General features: G+C 41.4%; 1 protein-coding gene across 13 annotated transcripts in view; it reads left to right on the plus strand.

Moving 5' to 3' along the window:
• The window catches only part of fbrsl1 (fibrosin like 1), a 476317-nt gene that overhangs the window by 190857 nt on the left and 262468 nt on the right, over window positions 1-22992 (plus strand). For 12 of the 13 annotated variants that reach the window (XM_088994765.1, XM_088994768.1, XM_088994778.1 and 9 more), the window contains one exon: window positions 3537-3572. The exons of the other annotated variant lie outside the window; for it this stretch is intronic. In XM_088994765.1, coding sequence (XP_088850891.1) covers window positions 3537-3572 — 36 coding nt within the window. The remainder of the gene's footprint in view (window positions 1-3536; window positions 3573-22992) is intronic. 13 annotated transcript variants of the gene reach the window in all.

The raw sequence follows: 22992 nt of genomic DNA on the forward strand, positions 1-22992 counted from the left end.
ACAGGTGTGGAAGAATGGATAAGGGGCACCAGGCATGGAAACGGTCCTGGTGAAAGTATGGGGGAGGTTATTTGGATTGAAAGTAGACCCGTGGATTGAATTGGTCGAGCAGAAAAGTTCACTCCAGAGGCCAGGGGAAGAAATTGCCTATCGAGACAGAGGAATAAAAGCTGTGAAAAGTGGAAGTAGAGGGAGGGATATCAAGATTGGTGCTCCTGCTGGGTGCAGAGAGACAGTGCCAGAGAACAAAATCCAGGCTTTTCTGTATCCGTGCTATTCTTGTTTGCATTTAGAAGGCTGCATAGGAAATCACAGGAGGGGTTTAATATCTCCATGCAGTGTTTAGCACTGATTATAGTATTTTATGATTTAGCTATTTAGCTTTCCTTATTCTTTGTTCCCCTTCCTGTGGAGTTTCTATGGGGATTCATTGAACCCTCAAACTACTGATCAATTATTGAAAATTTGCCTTTGGGACTCGACTCGTTTGTTATGGTTATTTAGCCTGATGTAGGTACGCCTTATGGTGTAACTTTCACAGACTTTGATGTTGCCATTGTAATACTCGGAGAAGATATAACCTTGTGATCCCAAGTGCTTGAGGAATAATAACGATCTGCCTGTGGGTTAGGCTGGGTAATATGGCCTTAAAATAAAAGTTCATACTTTTTTCCATCGACAATCTGATGAATGTAATGGTTCAGCATCGGCTTTCAAAAAAAAAAATCAAAAATGAAATAAAGACATGTTTAATATTATAAATATTATAAAACATCCATTTTGTAAAAACTTACAGAAACTTGATTTTTTTTTTTCTTGAACAATATAAGATCATACATAGAGCTGGTTTTACAGCTGCTCATTATACCTTTATCGGATCGAAACCGAGATTTGAACATTTCAGGTAATAATATTAGGGATGCGGCAATTGATCAATGGGCGATGTTCGTGAAAACGAGCATGAACAATGAATCCGCTCATAGCCTCTAATTATCATGGTTTGCGAGGTGGTGATGGTTGTGGATCCCAATTAAGCTGGCACGAGGCAGCGGCAGGTTGTATTTGACAAATTGTAATAAAATAAAGTCAGCAGGAACAAAATCTAAATCATCAAAGTCATCTGAACAGAAAAGTACAAAGTATCAAAGAAAACCAAGATTAAAAGTCTGCCAAGATGAAACAAACCTGACAGGGTGCAGCAAACACATACATAGTACAATGACTCGAAACCAAATGGTCGTGCCGGGAGTCCTTTTAACTGTCACTTATGAAGACGACCCACACCTGTGCAACTGAAGGTGGGGCCGACAGCGCCACCCGTTGGTCGCCAACCAGATCGTGACAGTACCCCCCATTCAAGGGACTGCTTCCAAAAGTCCCAAAAGGCCCAACTTACCAGGGAACAATGGTGGAGACTGCAACCCTTGCCTCTCCAGCATATTATGGGCGGCGGCCTGATGTAGACGTGGATGCGCCACGGATTGTCGTGGACGTGAGTGCTACCCTTCTCGCACAATCATGTGACGATGCATGGCTCGACGTGGACGTTGGATTGTCAGGCGCAGAGTGGCACCCCGGACGGCCGTATGGGAACAGGTCTCGGTTGGACGTTGACGTGGACGTTACGGCTCGTCGTGTGATGCAATTCAAACTCGACGAGGCGTGGCCTAATGTGGACGTGAACTGCCAGTCCTTAGGAGCTGTGGGATCCAGCGGTGAGTGGGGTCTTGGCCTGACGTGGACACGGTACGGCTCGTCGTGGGCCTGAGTGCGACCCTTCTCACACAATCACGCACCGACGTATGGCTCGACGCAGATGTTGCACTGCCAGGCACAGGGTGGAAATGAGACCAGTCCGTTGTACCTGCGAGATCCGATGGCGGGTCGGGTCATTCTGTCACGGTTTGCAAGGTGGTGGTGGATCCCAAAAACAGGCAGGAGGGAGCAGCAGGTTGTATTTGACAAATTGTATTAAAATAAAGTCAGCAGGAACAAAATCTAATATATCAAAGTCATCCGAACAGAAAAGTACAAAGTATCAAAGAAAACCATGAGTAAAAATCTGCCAAGATGAAACAAACCTTACAGGGTGCAGCAAACACATACACAGTACAATGACCCGATGTCGAATGGTCGTGCCGGGAGTCCTTTTAACTGCCACTGATTGGATTGGATTGGATTGGATTTGTCTTTATTAGTCTCGCAGTGGAGAAATTTACATGATGATGATGATGATTGATGAAGACGACCCACACCTGTGCAACTGAGGGCGGGGCCGACAGCACTACCAATTGGTCGCCAACCAGAACGTGACAGTCTGCCACTGATCGGAATGACCAACACCTGTGCAGGTGCAGGTGGGGCCGACAGCGCCACCCGTTGGTCGCCAATCAGACCGTGACCGTAAAGGCTGATCGATCGATTAGAAGCTGAATAATTATGTTTTTGCATAATAAAGTGATTTGTCTGATTCATCTACTAAATAGAATCTACCGTAATTTCCGGACTACAGAGCACACCTGATTATAAGCCTCACCCAGTACATTTTAAAAGGTACATACATAAACCGCACCCAATGTCTCTATCTATCTATCTATCTATCTATCTATCTATCTATCTATCTATCTATCTATCTATCTATCTATCTATCTATCTATCTATCTATCTATCTATCTATCTATCTATCTATTATTTAAGATTTGATAGTTGTAATTCAAAAAATGTAAATCCATCTTTACACAGTATCAGCCAATCACAATCATGAATGATCGACATCGGTATTGGCAATCTTAGAATCCTGATCATCATTATTATTATTTCAAGGTTGTGTCAGGAAGGGCATCCGACGTAAAAGCTTGGCCAAAACAAACATGCGGATCAAACCTATAAAGATGGAGGACACTGATTTCTGACTTCAACAGTAGCCAAAATGGAACTGTATAGTGCCACTTAGCAGTTTTTTTGACAACGATACTAGTGCAGCGTGTTCTACCGGAAACAAATTCCTACATACTTGGCAATAAAGATGATTCTGATTCTGATTCTGATTCTGATTTGCTGTGGCGACCCCTTGAAGGGAAAAGCCGAAAGGAAAAGAAGAATCCTGATCAGAACATCCCGAAGCACTATTGAAATGAGGACAATGTCAATGAACGGACCTTACCATGCATGTGTTGTATGTAAGTTTCAGTTCAACCAGCCACATTCCTCCTTACAGTGTTGATCAACAGTTAAAATGCACAGATGACAATTATCTTGTGGAGGGCGAGAGGGAGGAGAGACACAAGCAGAGCAAGTGAAGGACACGTGGGCACAGTTGTAAAACTCAAACATCTATGAGCTGTATGCGACTAATAACTTAGTGCCATTGTGGAGGCCAGACCATAGGGTAGCTGTCTGCAGTTGCGCCATACATGGCGGGCTAGGTAAAAGGTTAACGTGAATATTGATATTAAAGCGGCACTGCTTCATCATGTCTGTGTCAGGGAGTGAATGCTTCTTAAAGGTCATTCATGTTCCACCCTCTCTCCTGACAGAGTTCCACTCACTTGCTGTCAGGCCGCGACTACTCGGTAAGTGACATTTTCATGCTTCATAGCTTTATGGCGGAATTACAATCTTCAACGACCCGCTTTATGGGCCCAGCGCACCACATTTTAATTATATTAAACTGGAATTGAGAAATCATGATATTAGAAACATTAATTTTGTCTGACTGATTAAATTGTAGCAAGGTGTCCTGCTCTACCTTGGCAAAAGCATTGTTTTATGAGTATCTTTCTTGACTCCTTGTACTTTTGCATTCAACTTGATTTTGCTCGAGCATTGTAACACCACACAGTAAATGTCTTAAAGGACAACCGACACCATTTTTTTGTTTCCTTACTGACATCAGAAAAACGTTTTATAGCATCTAAAATACCCAAAACACGCAGGCTGATATGTTTAGTCAATTGCAAAACACCAATAAAAATGACTTAGTGTGCTAAAACTGCAAAAAATTGAGTTGCGAATTGGGTATTTTCAGAAAGTCCCACCCCCAGTTCGTGACGTCATGCCAAGACGTCTTGTCTTGCTCGAGAATCAAAACAATGGCTGCAGATTCGGAGAAGATGCTTTCTTGTTACTCATTCAGTTATGGATATGATTCAAATACTGTAGTTCTGAAGTAGAAAGCATACATTTTTGCAATCGATTAAAGACGTTCTTCTGGGTCATTTTGAGGCATCAGGAGTGATGTGTAGCGTCCCAGAAAATGCAGAAGATGGCGCCCAAGCTCCATTGGAAATGGGCTGACTTGTCTGCTGGGAATTTGTCTCTGCATATATCAACCATTTGTCTTGGTGCACCACACAAGGATTCACCATCGCATTATTTCTGTGTTTTCCTTCTAATTTTGCCATCAACACGGATCAACAAGTTTTCATACCAAACAAAGTACCGCATGTGTGTCGCTTTCTCGGTCAGGGGCGTTCCCTCCGTGATGTGACGTCAGGAATCATCACCAACTCAAAAGCAAGACTTCCTGATTATTCAGCGTGAGTCTTAAAATGTAAAATATAGCTATATGCGGTGAAATCTTTGTAAAATACACTCAGTAGAAGTCATTTGAAGTTACAAATTATGGACACAACATGTCGGTTGTCCTTTAATCATGTACCATGATAGAGTTTATATGTGTTTTTTACACCCACTACACCCACTAATTGTAGACTAACGGTTTGTTAGGTTATTTTTATCTTTTTTGTATTATTTCTATTAAGCGTTCGAGTTTTAAAACATATGTCAAAGCTCTCATTTTAGATATTTCTGTAGTCTCTTGGTAATAGAGACACAGTCGTCCTTTCTGTCCTTTGCATAATGATGAGCTCATGAGAGGAATATGTATATATTTTTAAGTGTGCTACTTTTAGCTGATGGGTGGCATATGGCACGTTATATTGCAAACTGGAGGCAGACATCTAAATAAACAAAACAACTACTGCGGTTGACATGATTTGTCATTGCTAATCGGCCTCAAAGGACTGCCATTAAAGCCTCCAACAAAGTGTAACTTCAAAAGACATTGATCTTTTTTTTTTTAATGTTGCTTTAATAGAACATGTCACATTCAAATTCCCCAGTGGCTGAATATTCACAGATGAAAACAAGTATGTCCTTCCAAAAAAGCCTGTGGTGGCCTTTGGCTCAAGCTGTCAGTTTGAGTCGGCATAGAGCAAGGTTTTCTCTTCATCTGAAAGAAGGATATGGATGTGGCTTGGCTTGGTGGGGGGTGATTTGCAAGGCGGTATGCAGAAGTAGAAAATACACCGTTCAACGGGGTAGGAAGGCTCATGTTGTCTGTCTCCACTTTCTGGCTTTCCTTCATTGCTATCTGCAGTGTTTGTAGCCTCTGGGCATCTCCCAGGTACTGAGCTCTGACTCTCAATCTGCTCAGCTGCCGACCCCGCTTTCTTTCTCGAGGCAACGTATTTCTCGAGGCAACGTATTCGTATGTGCTCCAGGCTTTACAGAATGATGGTTTTGAAAAGGGGTGCAGAGGTTGTAGGGTCGGCGGGGGGGGGGGGGGGGGGGGGGCTCCAGGGACCTTCCAGGCAAAGGCTGAGGAAATTGGCTGGGGTAATTCGCTATACGAACATCTTTAAACATATTTTTGCATCGTTCTTTTACTTCCTGATACGTCATCCTGCCATGCCTTTACATCCCATTACGTCACATCCTATTGCGAGGCACCCTGTCCGACATTTAAATGCTCTCCCAGTCCGCGTTTCTTCCTCTTTCCTTTCTCTCCCTCCTCGGCCGACGCCCCTGCTGTCTACAAGATTAAACTAACTTATTCTGTTCAACACCTGGCTTCCTGCTGATTTAACCATCCTCTGCTATCAACACCCTGAGAAGCCATGAACCAGAAATGAACGATCACTCTCAACCCATTAATGCACGTGGATGGGGAGCAATGTTTGAAGCGGAGGGTTGTGTCGGAGGGTCAGCCAGCCTGTAACAGAACTCACACCAGAACTCGCTTGAGGATCAAATCTTGCTTTTTGTAACATTTTTAATGATGAGATACCAAAATCATAATTGGATATCAACGCAAAATAAAAAAATAACATTAAAAAAAAGTTCATTTTTATGCTACCATCCTTGAAAATTAAAGGCATTAATTACAATTCCTGAAAAGCAAAGGTGCAGCTAACAATGTGAAGCATATTCTTAAATTCAAATGTATTTAAGAAAAGAAAATGAATACAATGCTTTTCATTATTTTTTACTTACATATACAGGGCAGAAACAAAGTATTTAATGCCCATCATCCAGATTGTTATTCAAAAGTCAGTACAGGAATCTGTGAGGCGTGCGATAGGTATTTGTAGTTATTGCGGCCTTCACGGTGGGCAGATTTTGGTTTTATTTTCTGGACATTTAAAGGTCACAAAGCTCCGAAATAATCAAATTCTGGAAATGTGTTCCCAAACAGAACAGTCGTATCTTCATTTCATATGACACAATGCTTCATTTTTTTAAATTCATTTTCGAGTCACAATGTGAAACATACCGACACGCCTCTCATCCTATGTTCATAGCTCTCTTACAGGTTAAGACAAAGCTGTGAGTTTGTTTTCATAGCTTGTTTGAAGGCACGGGCAATCTGAAAGATGCTCTTAATCCTAAATAAATCTGCCTTGCCTGATGTAAAGAAGAGTTGGGAGACCTTCTTGCTGGGCAGACAGGTTAGCCAAATGACATAAATTGAAGCAAACAAGATTGTTCCTCGCTGGTTGCATTTAACAACACAATATTACTGATGGTGTCATTTCTATATGACAAAAGTCACACACGTACCCAAAAACTACATATCTGCGTGGGCTTGTCATTTTAGTCCGCACAAACCAATAAATAGTGATGTAGATGTGGAGTTTACCATAAATACATCAAACAGAGAAAACCTTGTGGGAATTTTTGTTTGGTTCAATCAAGCAAATTTGTAATTTGCATCCCCAGGTATTTACATGAAAATGCATTTTATAGTGTCCAAAGCGAAAGAATAAAAATGTGTTATTTTTCAAGATTGACAGGGGGGATCATGTGACTAACATTGGCAGTGGCAAAAGCTCGATCCTCGCTGAGTGTCCGCTTAGTCAGAGGTACAGTGGTGAGGCACTCACCTGTACGTAGAGGTGGGGGAGCTCAATATATGTAAAGTGGGGCGAAACCATGCTTAAAATGGGAAAGAATATGTCCAGACAACCAGTGAAGGGAGGCAAAAAAATTGAGTCTTGCGCTCTCTCCTATGAGCTCTTATTAGGAAACGAGCAGCAGCAATTTTGGATCAGTCACACATGCTTGACGGAATACTGGCTGACTCCAAAAGAAAACGCATTGTACTGATCAATCCGATAGTCCGCTATCAGATGGATTAGTACATGGTAGTATATTCAATGAACACCATGCTTGTGTAATTCATTCCCCTTTCAGACTGCACGCAAAAAAGATGTTTTCGTCTTTTCCTAAAACCATTTTTTTCTGGGGCAAGTCTCAAAAACTTTACCTTAGCCCACCTTATCCTGACCAATCATCCCTTGTTCACGTGTGACTCCTAATAGCAGGTCAGTTGAGTTTGGGCAGCGATAAGTCATAGCAGGACTGACTCCCTATCTCGAACAGTGTGAGGGGCTAGATATAGAATTGTTTATCAGGGTGGCTCTATCCTGTATGCTTTGTGCAGGTTTCATTACAGCCCCGGTCATGTTTGGGAGACAATATATGTGCCTTGTTTCCTGCGGTGCTACACGCTTGTTGTTTCAGTGCGGATGGGCCTGGACTGGAGCAATTTATCACTCTCAGGAGCTGTTTGGTAAAGAACCCGGCACCGTCCACTTTGTCTGCGATATAGACGTTACAAGAAGCAGGAAAATTGTCAGAAAACATCACTGCAGCTATCTACCCTATCTGTCACTACCCCTGGGCTGGATATACTGCATAGTACAGAGCAGGAGACATTTTAGCTCGCCAAAAAAGACAACACTCCACGGTTTCTTTACAGATTAATTGAGTTAGTTTCCCACAACCTCTCATTTTACCACCCAAGGCTAAACTATAGCTTATGTTTTTGTGCACAATGAAAGCATCAATCTTTGTCTGTGCAATATAATCTTACTTGACTGCCTTGGCAGGGTTTATTTTGGTTCAGTCGTGGATTTAAACCTCCACCATGCAGTTTAGTTGAGTAAAGCTTGTCTGAAACTGCCACACACCCATTCTTCATTTCAACTGCTTGGGGTGTCATAATCACATTTAATGCTCAATGAGTTCAACAGTTTTGGAGGTGTGTGTGAGGGGGTGGGGGTTAAACAGATTTGTGGAGCTCAAAATTCACTTTGCTTTTTCACTGATGATGCATTTTACAAAACAATGGAGCAATTATATTGTAAGTCATATTTTGCCATTATTATACCAATATTCAATTCAGATGCAAATGATTAGTTGCTCAACTCTGCAAGCAATTTCAAGATTCTATCTTTCTCTCTTTGTCTTTAAATCTCGGTTTGTCGATCTCTGTTACTGGTCCCTTGTCAGTGGGAGAGGCGTGCGGGTGTGTCCACCGGCTCTTCACATGGTGAAAATTAGTGCATGAAACCAAGGGCCCAGCAGGAGTGGGTCAGGGCCCTGACATCAGGCTGCTCTAAGGGTGGGGTGCTGGCTGTCAGTGGCCTCTCTATGGGGCCTGTCTGCCTTGAAAACCCATTTGTTTATCCCTGTGTGTGGTCCAGATTTAGATCCTGGGCCCTGCTGCTCTCCACACATCAGGAACCCATGCTGTTGCCGTTAGCAACAGATAAAAATGGGTGTTAAGCGCAACATGGCCCACAACACATCAATCAAAGTGTATACAGATAAAGGCTTCAGGCTTCTGGGGACCTGGTTGAATAGCTTGGCTGAAAATCCTTTTCCAGTGATTGAACACATAGCTCTGATAGTGGCGCTCAGCAGTCATTCAGAGGTGTGGACACAAGTGCGGTTTTCAGTTAGTCATCAGTTATCAGTTATCAGTTTCAGTTCTCTTTTTCCTAATGTTGATGCATTAGAAAGGCACAAAGACAAAGGGCAATGTGGAACAGGTCATTTAAAATGAAATGTGAGTCTTGAAATTTATGTTGAAAATACCCCGAATTCATCTAAATGAACTCTCAATGCCTTTGCTAATTGATGTTTCGCTTAAGGCTGCTTATGAGCTGGTACGTTCGGCCTTACTGGGTTCTACCAGTCCTCTTCGTTAGCACTGAATTGTCATCAACAGCTGAAAATGACCAGCGGCCGTACTTGCAAAGGAAGTACAGTGAACTGTCGTTTATCGCGGGAGATATGTTCCAAAAATAACCCACGATGAAATCCGCGAAGTACAATGTAGTCAGTTTTTTTTCTTTTTTTTTTCAATGCAAAACTGTACATACTGCAGAATGAAACAAAAAATAAAACCTATTTTTTAATAGTTTAAGAACGGTGTTGTAAAGCAATATTTTGCTGCTATGCCTATTCGTCCTGACTGCTGCGCTGTAGCGTCTTTTTCTACTGAAGGAGTCTGTGTCTGAGAGAAGAATATTGTTATCGGTAGTTGTTGGCAGGGCGGCCTGGTAGTCGAGTGGTTAGCACACCGGCTTCACAGTGCAGAGGTCACCGGTTCGCGTACCGGTCCTGCCTCCCTGTGAAACTCCACACATGTTCTCCCCGGCCCCACGTGGGTTTCATCCCGGTCGTGCGGTTTCCTCCCACATTCCAAAAACATTCATGGCAGGCAGATTGAACACTCCAAATTGTCCCTAGGTGTGACTGTTGTACGTCTTTGTGTGCCCTGGGATTGGCTGGCAACCAATTCTGGGTGTCCCCTGCCTCGCACATTTGCATACCATCAATAAAAAAAAAATACACGGACAAAAAAATCTGCGATGCACAGATGCCGCGATAAATGAACCGCGAAGTATCGAGGGATCACTGTATTGGCATTTGGCCAAATTATATTTTTGCAAACCGGTCATCCAGACATTTTTCAATCAATCTTCATTTTCCATAAAGTAAGTGTATGATGATGGCTTTGGACTTTGTCACGGGAAAAGAACAATACTAATTGTTTGCTCTGTTATACCCAGTTAAGGTATTATCATCATGTTGAAGTCCATCCAAATGAAACATATGCTCTCATGGGGAAAACACATTCGATCTTCCCCGAAGCTAGACCTTGAATAGCATCACTCTTAGTTCGTCCTGGATGCAATGTCCCCAAACTCACATTTGGCCCACTTATCCAAAAGCGCTATAACGTTGTAAGGCAACAATGCTCAAAGGACTTGATTTGTTTCAGCTTTCTGCCCATTAAGTTTCACTGACACTGTAGACAAATAAAGTGGTCATTCCACTTTATCATATGTTAGATATACCACAATCAAGCAGCAATTACATGCTTCTTCCATTTGTAAGAGGTCCCAGTGCCGATATGGATGTTTTAATGAGGGTTGTAATGAACGCTCAGGGTGTTTGGCAAGTAGTCTCAGAGATTGCAGAGGCTTTTATGGATCCCCATTATACGTACAATTTGCATCAGCAAATTACAATGCGCCATATCATTATTCTGCACCAAGGTTTGAACATAAATTAGAGCTCCAATTACAAACATCTATCTGGGAATGGGGGAGACTACCGTGGCAGCCCACCAGAGGTAAGTAGACGGGAGAGAAAGCCTCCTGTGGATTGTGAATGATGGTTCCATAAAAGAAGGACCGTCTTCTATAACTGCCTGATTGGAACGTTGGGCTTCCTAAAGGAAAATGCTCATTTTGGGGGATTTTTATATTATATTATTTTTCTGTTTTGGCTGCTGTACATGCCATAACCTCATAATGCTACAAAACTGGTGACAGTAAAAACATCAAAGTAAAATAATTTGCCTCAAAGTAGCATAATTGCCATCATGGTGCTAAAAAATAAACTCTTTAAAAGTATGTACATGTAATATTTGTGGTATGATGGCTTTTCATTGTAGTGGAACAAGCTTAAGCCATGCCAAAGTGATAAAAAGGTTGAGATCTCTTTGGAAAAAAAAATGATCTTGCCGATCTTTGATCATATTTACAACAGAGTGGAGGAAAGGAGTTAGAAAGAGAGAGAGAGAGAGAGAGAGAGAGAGAGAGAGAGAGAGAGAGAGAGAGAGAGAGAGAGAGAGAGAGAGAGAAAGAGAGCACCTTTGAAGTGACCCAAGATCCCAAGAGGTATTTGCAACTTTCTGTTCATATACAAATAATGTAACACCAAGTCAAAATGTAATTGGAATGTAGTTCATTAATTTTTCAAACACCGATGTATGTCAAAACCTTTGCACTTTTTTAAAACAGATCTGTCAACCATTTATTTCTAGGGGGTGTAAAAATGTTGTGTAAAGCTTTATCGACATGTTTTCAGATCAGTATGAGATTCATTTAGGGTTTAAAATTCTCATGTTACCAATTCAAAACTTTTTTGTGATGTCTCCTGGTTTTTGCACATTGTTCAGCTATGTCATGGTTCCTAGCCCGGAGAAATGAATGAAGTGAACATGAAATTTTCCTCAATGCCCTCAGCCTGTAAACGGTATTGTTTCCTGATCTGGCAGAAAAACCGAGAGATACTTTGACAAACTTTACCTTTTCCTTTACATTTACTCCTTCAGATCAGTCATAACCACACCCCCAATCTAATTTAAAGTCACGAAAAACATCAGCAACCGAGAGGCTTTTCAGGGTGTTAAAATAGCATTTGGAATGTGAAGCCGGCACCAAAAACATTAATCATTTGAATGCAAAATACTGACTGAAGAGGTGTATTTGAGTGGGAGCTGTCAACACCCTTTGCACTCTTTCCTGCTTCGAAACGTATCCAACTTTTAACAACATTCATTAGTTAAAACAACATTCCTCTTTAATTAATGTGTCATTGTAACCTTTCCTGAAGTCTGCACAAACAAATTGTACGAAGTAGGTCATGCTCCGCCACTTGTCTTCTAATCACGAACATCATTTCCCTCCACTGGAAGCCCCTGAGATTTGCTCCTGGGATTTCAGCGAACAACAGATAGTTATTTGATTTTCTGTCGCGTATATGCTATCACTTTAATTTCTCTCAATGTTTTCCTCTTCCTACTATGCCAAGTTTGCATCTGACTCTACAAAAGCAATATTTCAGCGTCTCCAAAGGCAACAGACACAGCCCACATCCCCTCTTGTGTAAGTGTCTGACAGGAGCAGCAGGTAAGATATAAGATTACAGGAGAACCAAGAGCAATTATACCTCCAGCGGATGCCGTTGTGTTTATAACGAGAGTAACTATTAATGACAGGGCTTTTCTTTCCACTGAGTTGGGTACAAAACGGGGCTTGTTTCATGGCTGTACACTGCAAATGTACAATTCAACACCACATTGTGTTAATTTTAACAACAGCAAAGTGTCTATATGCATCCACATTTGAGGCGAGCCACGCCACCCGGGTAACATTGACAACTAACATTGTGCCGAGTATTGTTCACGGTCAAGAGAGATTGGAGCTGAGTTGAACTGCCCGAGGGGGGCTCTCATCTTCCTCTGATACCTTTACCATCCCTGGAACAGGCAGCGATTTGTGAGTTGTTATGTCCATAATGTCAGCGCTTTGAAACTAAGATGCTGATACAACAGACCAAAGCAGCACCCTTTTTTGATTGTTTTGATTACGTGTGCAAAGTCAGCCTATCCATGCACAAACGTGGCACCAAGATTTATTATTTATGAAATTGTTTCGAAGCAAATAAAAGTATCAAATTAATTTGAGACTAACTTTTTATAGATGACGAACAAATGTAATGTATTATTTCATTCTGAACTCGATTGAATGTGAATTGTAAATTTTGCAGTATGCGGGGAAAATGTAAGCAGTGGGAAAGACATTACCCATGGGCCAGACTTTCAATGCCCTTGTCTCACGGTTGATAGAATATATATACCTTTACAGTGATACTTCAGTTTACGAACGCCTTGCCTTAGAAAATTACAAAGTAGAAAATTATGTTTTATTGGGACCTGGGAACGGATTATTCTTGTTTTAATGGTTTCCTATTGGAAATTATTTTTTGGGATACACACTTTTCGCCTTACACACTCTTTCTGGGAACCAATTAAGTTCGTAAGCCATTCCTTTCATTACTTTGCTGCTGTGAAATGTAAACTTCTCCACTGTGAGACTAATAAAGGCAAATCCAATCCAATCCAATCACTGTATATATATTTTTTTTCTGCTGAGTAAAAAAGTGATAAAATTGCATATTTCCAATTCACCAATGTCTTGGATATGACGTTACGCTCCGACTGCCAAATTTGACTGATGATAGGTAAACTAACAAGTGAATTTAACCTTTCATTCACCACAAATTGCCAGCTGGGCGCCTTCAATGTAGATGACTTCCAGAGTCACTCACCTGTCTACAGCCCGCAAACTATCCGCACTTTACATCGCTGCCACTGTTTCCTCAGTGTGTGGTTGGCCTTGGCCCTCATCACGCCGGGGCACATGGGAGATTAACTGGGCCAATTTACTCACACAGCAGGTTCACCGACTCCCTTCCACTCATCCTAACCCAATCTGCTAGCTAGCCTCCTGCTCCGCGAGCCATGGCAGCAGGGCACCACAAGCCCGGGCCGCCTTCATTACGCCTGCCAGATGGGCTGAGAATTAGATTTGAACTCCCACCATGGGAGAAGGGAGAGAGGAGAGATTGAAGAGGGAGGAGAGGGGGGCATTGGCAGGGCAGTGGAAACTTGTATGGATGACAATATATATATATATATATATATATATATATATATATATATATATATATATATATATATATATATATATATATATATATATATATATATATTATTTTTTTTTCATTTATGTTGTGTGTGTTGCTAGACACGTTAATGTCACACCCTGGGACCCAGTAGCATTAAAAGCATATCATTGAATAATCGACACAAACACAGGCAAATGCTTGGGAGAAATGAAATTAGTGAGCGCAGCAATTTGGCACAGTGATTATCCTCTCCTTGGAGGCACTTCCTGATAATTTAAGAATGCTAACATTTAAGCAAGTCAGATCTGATTATTCCTCAAGGTTAAATCGAGCTGCGTCTGAGGCAAAGCTTGATTTGGAATGTCTGTGTCTCCCTTCATCTCTCTCTCTCTTCTCACCCATGTTTCTCAATTTTTCTAACAGCTCTCTGCAGGCAGAAAAGGGCTCAGGGATTAAATCTGTTAGACCGTAATGGCATCCTTTGCCAGCTCTTAATTAGATCAGCAATACATGCTTTCCAAGGTGTAATTTCTCGACTGAATACCATTCTCATCAACGATGTGAATACTACTTGGTTAACAATCTCAGTGAAATTTGAGTACACCACACTTTGGAATCTACCCAATAGTGTTTATTCCTTTTCAGGCACACACATTCTAAAAAAAAACATGCTGCAGTAAAATAATATTATGAAAGTTGAACATGTAAATCAAAGGATACAACAGTTTTCCCCTTATCTAAAAAATTCAGTGAAACATAAATTAACAACATGGCAACTCATCGAATCCCACTATTTTTCAGTAGGATTATTTAGGTCTAGAGAAACTGCAGGCCATTCCATTTGATATAGACCAGTCTCCAACACCCGTCCACTGATAAAGCGACATTGATGAGCTGTTGACGGTCAGATTAAGTGAACCTGTAAAGGTTTAAATGCATATAAGGCTCATCCAGAAATTTCACTCAAAGTTAAAATATCCTTAACTTTAGTCGTGCACAAAAATTGTACAGCGTGAGAATGGATAGTATTCTTGTCATAAAAGTGCAATGAAATGTTCCCCATACTGCTTGTTGTGATTCATACAAGGATAATGTCAAATGCAAATATTGAAATGGCATTGCTTATCATATTTCTTTTCTACCGTTGCCAATCATGCTATCGGGAGGCAGATTCAGCACGTGCATCTTCTGGCCCAGTATTACCACACATTAACTTCATCTAATCTGGTAACAAACCGTGATTTGCTCCTTCATATTCGTCTCAAATGTTATAGATGTATATTTCCTCCATTCGAGAAGTTTTGACAGTGTTTGTAGGAGTGTCGGCCAAAGTTCTTTGAAGAAGTGAAAGGTGTTAGGGATTATGGTGAGTCGGCGCAGTATGGTGAATGCACATGACCTTTGTTCTGATATGTGTGCTAAATCCCTCTTTGAACAGCACTGCACCCGGCAAAGTTGAGCGACAGAAGTGTTGTACTTTTATCTGTGCATATTAATTATAAAATACATTTAAAAATTCACCGTAGTTAGGGACTTTATTTAAAGTAATTCAGGAGCAAGAAATTGACTTTGGGGATATGTCTATTAGTTTTTCCAAGCTGTTTTCTCATGCAACGGTGGGACGAAATCATTGCAAGTCAAATGTAATCATTCCGCCGTTGGGTTATAGACTGTCTGGAATAATAATATTATTTTAGCCGTATATTGGGCTTGCAATTTCAATTTCTGTGGTACACATAAAGAGGCTTATGCTAGTCACAACTAATCACTGATGTTATCAGACTTGTTTTTTCTTGTTTATAGCAGCTCTGCAATAAAACACGGTATCACAGGTAGTCTGCATTCAGCATAAAAAGGCACTTTATATTTGTGGCAAGGCAATGAAGTTGTGCGATCTTTTTGTGAATTTTGTATATATGTTGTGCCTCACTAGGTGTTCAATCCCTTGAATCATGGTTAAAATCCTATGTGGTTTTCTTCATCATATTAAAGTGATTTACTGATGGTGCCACCGATGCCCTCACACTGCTATCTCTGCTAATTCATCCAGAAGCAAGGGATTGAACAAATTAATATCATTATCAACATTTAAATATTTTAATAGCATCCTTCCACCATTATAGGAAACCGGCGGGTGCACACCCGGATGCATGTTTGTGGTTTCAAAGATATCTCCAATTGCATTGCCCATGTCTCATGCATGCTATTGCTATTGCAATAGCATGCATGCAACAGCATGCAGCAATAGCATGAATGCAACAGCATTCAACAACATGCAACAGCTATTCCATGTCTTTTTCCTCAATGTCAAACACGGCCTTAGCTGTTATATACCGTATTTTCACGACCATAAGGCGCATATAAACGTCTCCGATTTTTTTCAAAATGTGCGATGCGCCCTGTAGTGCGGACGTATTAGAGACCACCATGAGGAGGACGTGGGAGAGAATGTGGGGGGGATGTGTGGGCGTGGTTTGTGTATAAACGAACAGGTATGTACTTTATGCAGAACATTGCTGTTTTAACAACCCTGAAATTTCCCTATTGTAGGACGAATGAAGATTTTCTGATTCTGATTCTGAAAATGACAAAGAGATATGGTTATGAAGCTCAGTTTAAACTGAAGGCTATCAGTTAACGCCGAGGAACATGGGAATGGAGCGGCCGTGACATAATACGCGGACATAAGGCAAGGTAGCCGGAGTTAGAGGAAAGATTCGAGCAATGAATCGGCGAGCTAAGAGCGAGCGGAAGAAGCGTTTTGACTGTCACCATCCCACTCAGAGCAGTAACGCTAGCGGAGGAAATGAAAATTGAACATTTCCAAGGAGGTCCGTCTTGGTGCTGGCGTTTTATGAAACTGCGATTTTTCCATCCGCACCAGGACTACTGTAGCACAGCAACGGCGAATTATTCTGAAAAGCTGGCGAAAAGGCTGCCATGCTAACGGAGAGAAACTCCCGGCGATTGTGATTTTTTAACAGAAATACTTTGCCTAAAGAGACATTTCCAGCAGGCGTCATTCTTAAGGCAAACAAAAAGGGCTGGATGTTATTGGCAAACTGTCCAATGGATTGTGGATGCTTGGGCTAACGTGTCTGCTAGCACGGTGGTTCGAGCTTTCGGAAAAGTTGGTACCGGTAATGTGCTCTTTTTTACCATGCCGACGCCTATTGAGTGATGATTACAACATGTTATTCCTTTGTAATTAATAAAGAAAGCACTACCAAACTCAGTTTTACTCCCGATCTGTTTTTTTTTTTTAAATACGCACACTTTTATGCCTGTGTGTTGTTGTGAGGCGGACGTACGTATGGCAGTAGAGCATATGTACCGGTATATAAAACTTGCGTCCTTTCATCCGGTGCGCCCAATGTGTGTGTTAAATACAGAAATGGCACACATAAATGAGACTGCGCCTTTTCACACGGTGCGCCCTTTGGTCGTGAAAATACGGTACTAATTTTGATGCAAATGCCTGATGCCACGAGATTTGGCCGGGAAAAGATTACTTCGAGCGCATAAAGTTTAGTGCACAAGGTTTAATGTCCACCATTCCACCCAATTCAACGTATGTAAAGTTTAGCAAAATGAAAGAACACAGTTAAAATGCACGTGACGCTATACTTGATGGATGTGCGCTGGGTGTATTTTTTTTGTTTTGTATTTAATGTTCACTCATGTGTTTTGATAGTGGCAGTCCTTAAATCAGAGGTCGGGAACCTTTTTGACTAAGAGAGCCCTAAAAGTAAAATATTTAGAAATATTTTTTCAGTGAGAGCCACACAAACACGAGCGCGCGCGCACACACACATGTACGCAAACATGCACGCACGCACGGCCACTTTTCAACAAAATGTCAGAATGTATTATTTAAAATAACTTGGTACTCACTGTTTACATGAATGGTTTTCCGTTCCTCATGATTGGTATCAATCCAGCCAAACGATCAGAATGAAAGTCAATTTGCCGGGTCCATAGGCAAAGTTACTGCTAGCTAGCCTGCACACGGCTCATTAGCTTCCACACTTTTGCTATCTGCAACATACTTCTCGCAGAAGTATATTGATGCTAACGTTAACATGGGGCTTGTTAAAATATCACTGACATTCGACTGTTTCATCAATGTTATTTTTTCATTGCAAATTAGAATCGCGAATCCTCCGTGCATTCAAGCTGGAGTGTACTCGTTATTTTTTTAAGTAGTCGGGCTCATTTAAAGGGGCGTTTACCTATTTCAACTTGACAGCCAGTATCATCGAATCAAAATTGTGCTTTCCGCCAATAGGTCAGTGTCATCCAATCAAAATAACGCTTTCCACCAAGTCCAGCCCCAACAGGAAATGAACGACGAAGAAGCGAGAATATGTATTTCGTTTTATCGGCGAGCCATATACAATTCATCAAAAGAGCGATATATGGCTCGCGAGCCATAGGTTCACGACCCCTGCCTTAAATTATTATGGCACTAAGAATCATTGGATTGGATTGGATTTGCCTTTATTAGTCTCGCAGTGGAGAAATATACATTTCACAGCAGCAAAGTGATAAAAGGAATGAAAGCTTTGCATTGTTTTATAGACGCTCTGACATGTGAATGGAGCAGTGACCTTATTTTATTGTCAGAGCAGACACGAGATTCAGAATTGGTCCCCAACCAAGGCTTTGAAACCTCTCGGTCAAGCTGTTTTGTGATTGTGCATCCTATTTCCATATCATTTGCCTTTCATGTATAAAAGCTGGAGGCACCCAATGTTCTGGGCGATGTGATCCACATATAGATTCATTCATAAGTAATGATAAAAGATGGTCTTGGACAGGGCTACTTATTTACAGTGATTGAAGTGCGACTGTGATAGATGGTGAAGAGGACCTCTTTCCCATTCTCCTACCACACCTTTACCATGATTCTCATTTCTGCTCCCACCTTAACCAAAATAGAAGCCCATGTGACTTAAAACTCACACATCTGTCCCCACAACTCATAGTTGAAAAGCAGAACCCCCTCTGTCCCCCACTGGCTATGAGGTAATGTAAATTATTCATGCCAGTGGGGCCGTGGTGTGCTTCATCATGTTAAAGTGCCCATGACATTACTGATGGTGCCACCGATGCCCTTGCACTGCTAGCTCTGCTAATGCATTCGGAAGCAAGGGATAAAGCAGATGCATGGAAACTGAGGACAACAAAGTCCATCTTAGTTTTTTTTTTTTATTGCATTTTGTGTTCGATTAGCTTTGATAATTTTTATATCTACTGGACATAATTTTGCTATCTGTCAATCCACCAATTTCTGAACTTGTTCCTTCTCCATATTTTCTCATATTGAAGGCGAGTAGGAACCGATAAGATGTCATATGTGTGCATTTAAGTATGAATGCAGCACATTTGCATGACTCCTTTGGCTTGACAATGATCTTTTACATTATGTTCATAACATTGCCCAGTCTTTTTGTCAGCGACTGACTTCATTGACCTTGCCACTAACTTGTGATCAGATTGTTAGTTTGTAATGACCATCCATCCAACTTCCTATCTGTATTACATTTCTTCTCACTGAAAGACCGTGTCTCAGTAGGCCCAAAAAATTAAATCATCATATCGTGTGCATTCATGCTGGGAGCTCTTATGAGCTCCCAGCCATAGTCATCAATACACTGGAATTAAAAGTGGAGTTAAAAGTGTCAAGAGAAGACCCTGATCACGATATTAAAAATGTTGCAAAACATGTACACTTCCACAGAATGAGTCTATTGTACTTCCACATGGAAAGACCATCATTCAGCTCACTCCTCTCTCTGTATTCCGGTTGTTAGTTATTGTGTCTGATTGATTGAGATTAATAGGCCAGCAAAATCACCCAGCTTGCCTCTTTGCTTCACTCGTGCTGCCCAACCCATGCTTTCAAATAGTCCCTTCAAGAAAACATTTTCGTGCTGTCGCAAATCTTAAAATGGGCCAACTGAGTTCTGCTGCACCCCAAAATATGATAGCAAACATGTACAAAAGTCTTTCCACTGTCAGTTTGTATTGTGTCAAACTTTGATGTTCACAAACGTCGATGTTCACTTGGTGAATATTTTTAGATTAGATAAGATTAGTTTTTTTTTTTTTTTTTTTTTTTTTTTGAAACCACTCACTCCCTTGTTGAAAAGCTGAGGGAGATGATACTGTGGTCTCCGTGCACTTCACCTTCTGAGATTTCACAAGAGCAGTTGCGAGTACTGACAGGAAACCGGAAAACATCTCACCTTATGGGCAAACAGAATGAGTCGGGCCCCATATGAGTAAAAAACAAAACGTGTTTGCTTCATAATGACTCTGAAGTTGGCTTGGATTCGACTTAAGAAGTCTTTGGTTGGCCCCAAGCAAATCACGTTTTTTCCACAAGTGGCCCAACAATGATTCGGTCAAGTTTATGCGATGTTTTATTGTCTGATTGAAATGAAAAAGGTTCATTTGAAGCCACAAGATATCTTCTGAACTTATCTAAACAATATATAGTTACACTGACTTCAAATACGAGGCACACTTTATTTGTTTTCCCGTTGGTGGATGGAAACATGGACCTCCATGAACTGGAGGATGAGACTGGCACCACATAGGCATTCCGCTCTGCCTCAAAATAGCATGTTTCCCGCTCAAGGGAGATCATATTCTTGTATCCAACAGTTGCTATCAACTTCGACTGGCCATTGTTTTTTGCAGACAAGAGAAGAGAGGAAGGAAGGCAGTAGATGGCATCAACCTGTTTGTTCATTTTCCGATTTAGTTTGGCCTTATTTTTATTGCATAACTAAATGGTTTGTTTATAGGTTTTTTTTCATGTTGTGGATGTCAGTCTATGCGACTTGACCGGGGGGATTGGTATTCACTCAATATAGCCACAAAATATACAAATGACAAATAAGCAATAATAAAAGGCATCACTTTCTTAAACTGGTCACACGCACCGCATGACACAAGAAAAATACCAAAATGCACAAGGAAAATTAGTAGTTGTGGCGACAATAATTGCAATTCCAAATTGGAATATTAAATGTTCAACATGTAACTCTTTGTTCAAACAACTGTAAAACGACCATGTTATTTGGATGAGAAAGTTTCTTCAGCCGTCATCTGTACAATTTTGAAGGTTTCGGACGTTTCGCCTCCTATCCAAGAGGCTTCGTCAGCGAACTAAAGTCTGGTCGTACTGGTCGTATCGGCCCTATTTATATATCCCTAATGTCCAGGCATGGCGGCGCCGGACACAGCTATGATAGGTCACTACTCTCAGCTTGGGGGTAGCAGAGGACCCCTCCCTGTTGCCCCACTGATTGTTCCTACATTCCTACATACTGCTCTTTACATTGGGGGAGACTCAAATTCTCAAAAAAAGACTTTATCAACATCGCAGGGATAATACAAGTGGGCCTCAATCGGCAGTACATTTGCACCTAAAAGCTAGCAACCACTCATTTGACGACAATGAGGTTAAAATCTTAGCGAAAGAACATAGATGGTTTGAAAGGGGAGTAAAAGAAGCGATTCTTATAAAACAACAAAATCCTTCATTAAACCAGTCTGGTGGGGTGAGGTTCAATTTGGATCGTTCATACAATAGCCTGCTTAGGCAAAACAGGTTAGGCAACATCCGTTATGCTGATGAGGTGATACCGGTGGGAGTGGGGGAAATAGGCCAGTCGTTAGTCAGGAATGCAGGAACAATCAGTGGGGCAACAGGGAGGGGTCCTCTGCTCCCCCCAAGCTGAGAGTAGTGACCTATCATAGCTGTGTCCGGCGCGCCATGCCTGGACATTAGGGATATATAAATAGGGCCGATACGACCAGTCAGACTTTAGTTCGCTGACGAAGCCTCTTGGATAGGAGGCGAAACGTCCAAAACCTTCAAAATTGTACAGATGACGGCCGAAGAAACCTTCTCATCGATGGACCACTCCTGTACGACTGAGAGCTTACACAGACATGGTATTTGGAGCAGACATGGCTACTGATGAGGAAACCGCGTTGATGTACAACCCAAATGCTTTGAATCCATCTTGGGCCTATGCGCTGCATGCAGCTTGGAAATCTTAACAATTTCGAATTTAGATAATTGGGATTTTGTTAAAGCTGTCTAACACCAGGAAATTGACATACCACAAATGGCCTTCCCCAAATCCTCATTTTCTCTCCCCATTAAATATGCTTGTTAGCTGACCTGCAATAGGTTGCCGTTACTGTGACAGCTCAGCAACAATCTATTACTCTGACTCGGAGCCCACACTTCTCATAAATGACAGAGAATATTGGTTTTGCTGATAAATTATATAAACAAAAAAAACAAAGAAAAGACACTAACAAAACGCACACTAACAAGGAAACTTCACCAGTTGTTGGCAGGATGTGGGTGGCTGTCCTATGGGAGAAGAATCTCTAGGATGTATAAATAGTTACAGCATCACTCGACAGGGGTCCCACCGCCTACCCTTTGCAATCTTACATGTGTTTGCAGTGCCGCGCAGTTAGCTAGACATGTACAATAGGTGACGACAAGACAGTCAAGTTTGCCACTGACATTGCCCCCACACTGTAAAAGTAAGCCTTTATGTTAGATGTTACGGTCATGTTAAATCTTTTCATAAGTTACAAAGATGTAATTAGACAAATTAGCTTAGGAGACACTCAGAGTTGTGTCTTCAATTGCAGTGTGTTGCCTAAATTTGCAATTAGCAAGCAACCACTGCTTTCAAATCGCATCTTGCACCCGAGGCCTTGCATCCATAACCTGACAGCCCGGTAATGAAGGCTTTATATCCCACAGGCTCTGCTTGTCTCTCACCACCCGAACTTGTTGTGATTCATGCTGAGCTTCTGTGAAAACAATGTTTTCGCCCAACTATTCATTCTTCCATTTTTTCATGCAGTCCTTCTAGTCAAATCAAATGAATTAGGATTTTTTTTTTTTGGTTTGTTTCCTGAGAGGCACAGATTTTCAGTTTAGCCAATCACCTATATGACTATTCATCATAACGGACGTCCGATCTGGCCAGGATTGTGTGTGTAAGTAGCACCTGGGGAGCCGGTGAACCCTTCCGACATTGTAAGCTCCACATTTAATGACTTGCCGTTGGTTATTTTCAATAATCGCTTATTATTTATCATGTAGAATAA

The sequence above is a fragment of the Hippocampus bargibanti genome, linkage group LG04 (assembly GCF_051943395.1).
Source record: "Hippocampus bargibanti isolate YZ-2025 linkage group LG04, ASM5194339v1, whole genome shotgun sequence".
NCBI classification, from domain to species: Eukaryota; Metazoa; Chordata; class Actinopteri; order Syngnathiformes; family Syngnathidae; genus Hippocampus; species Hippocampus bargibanti.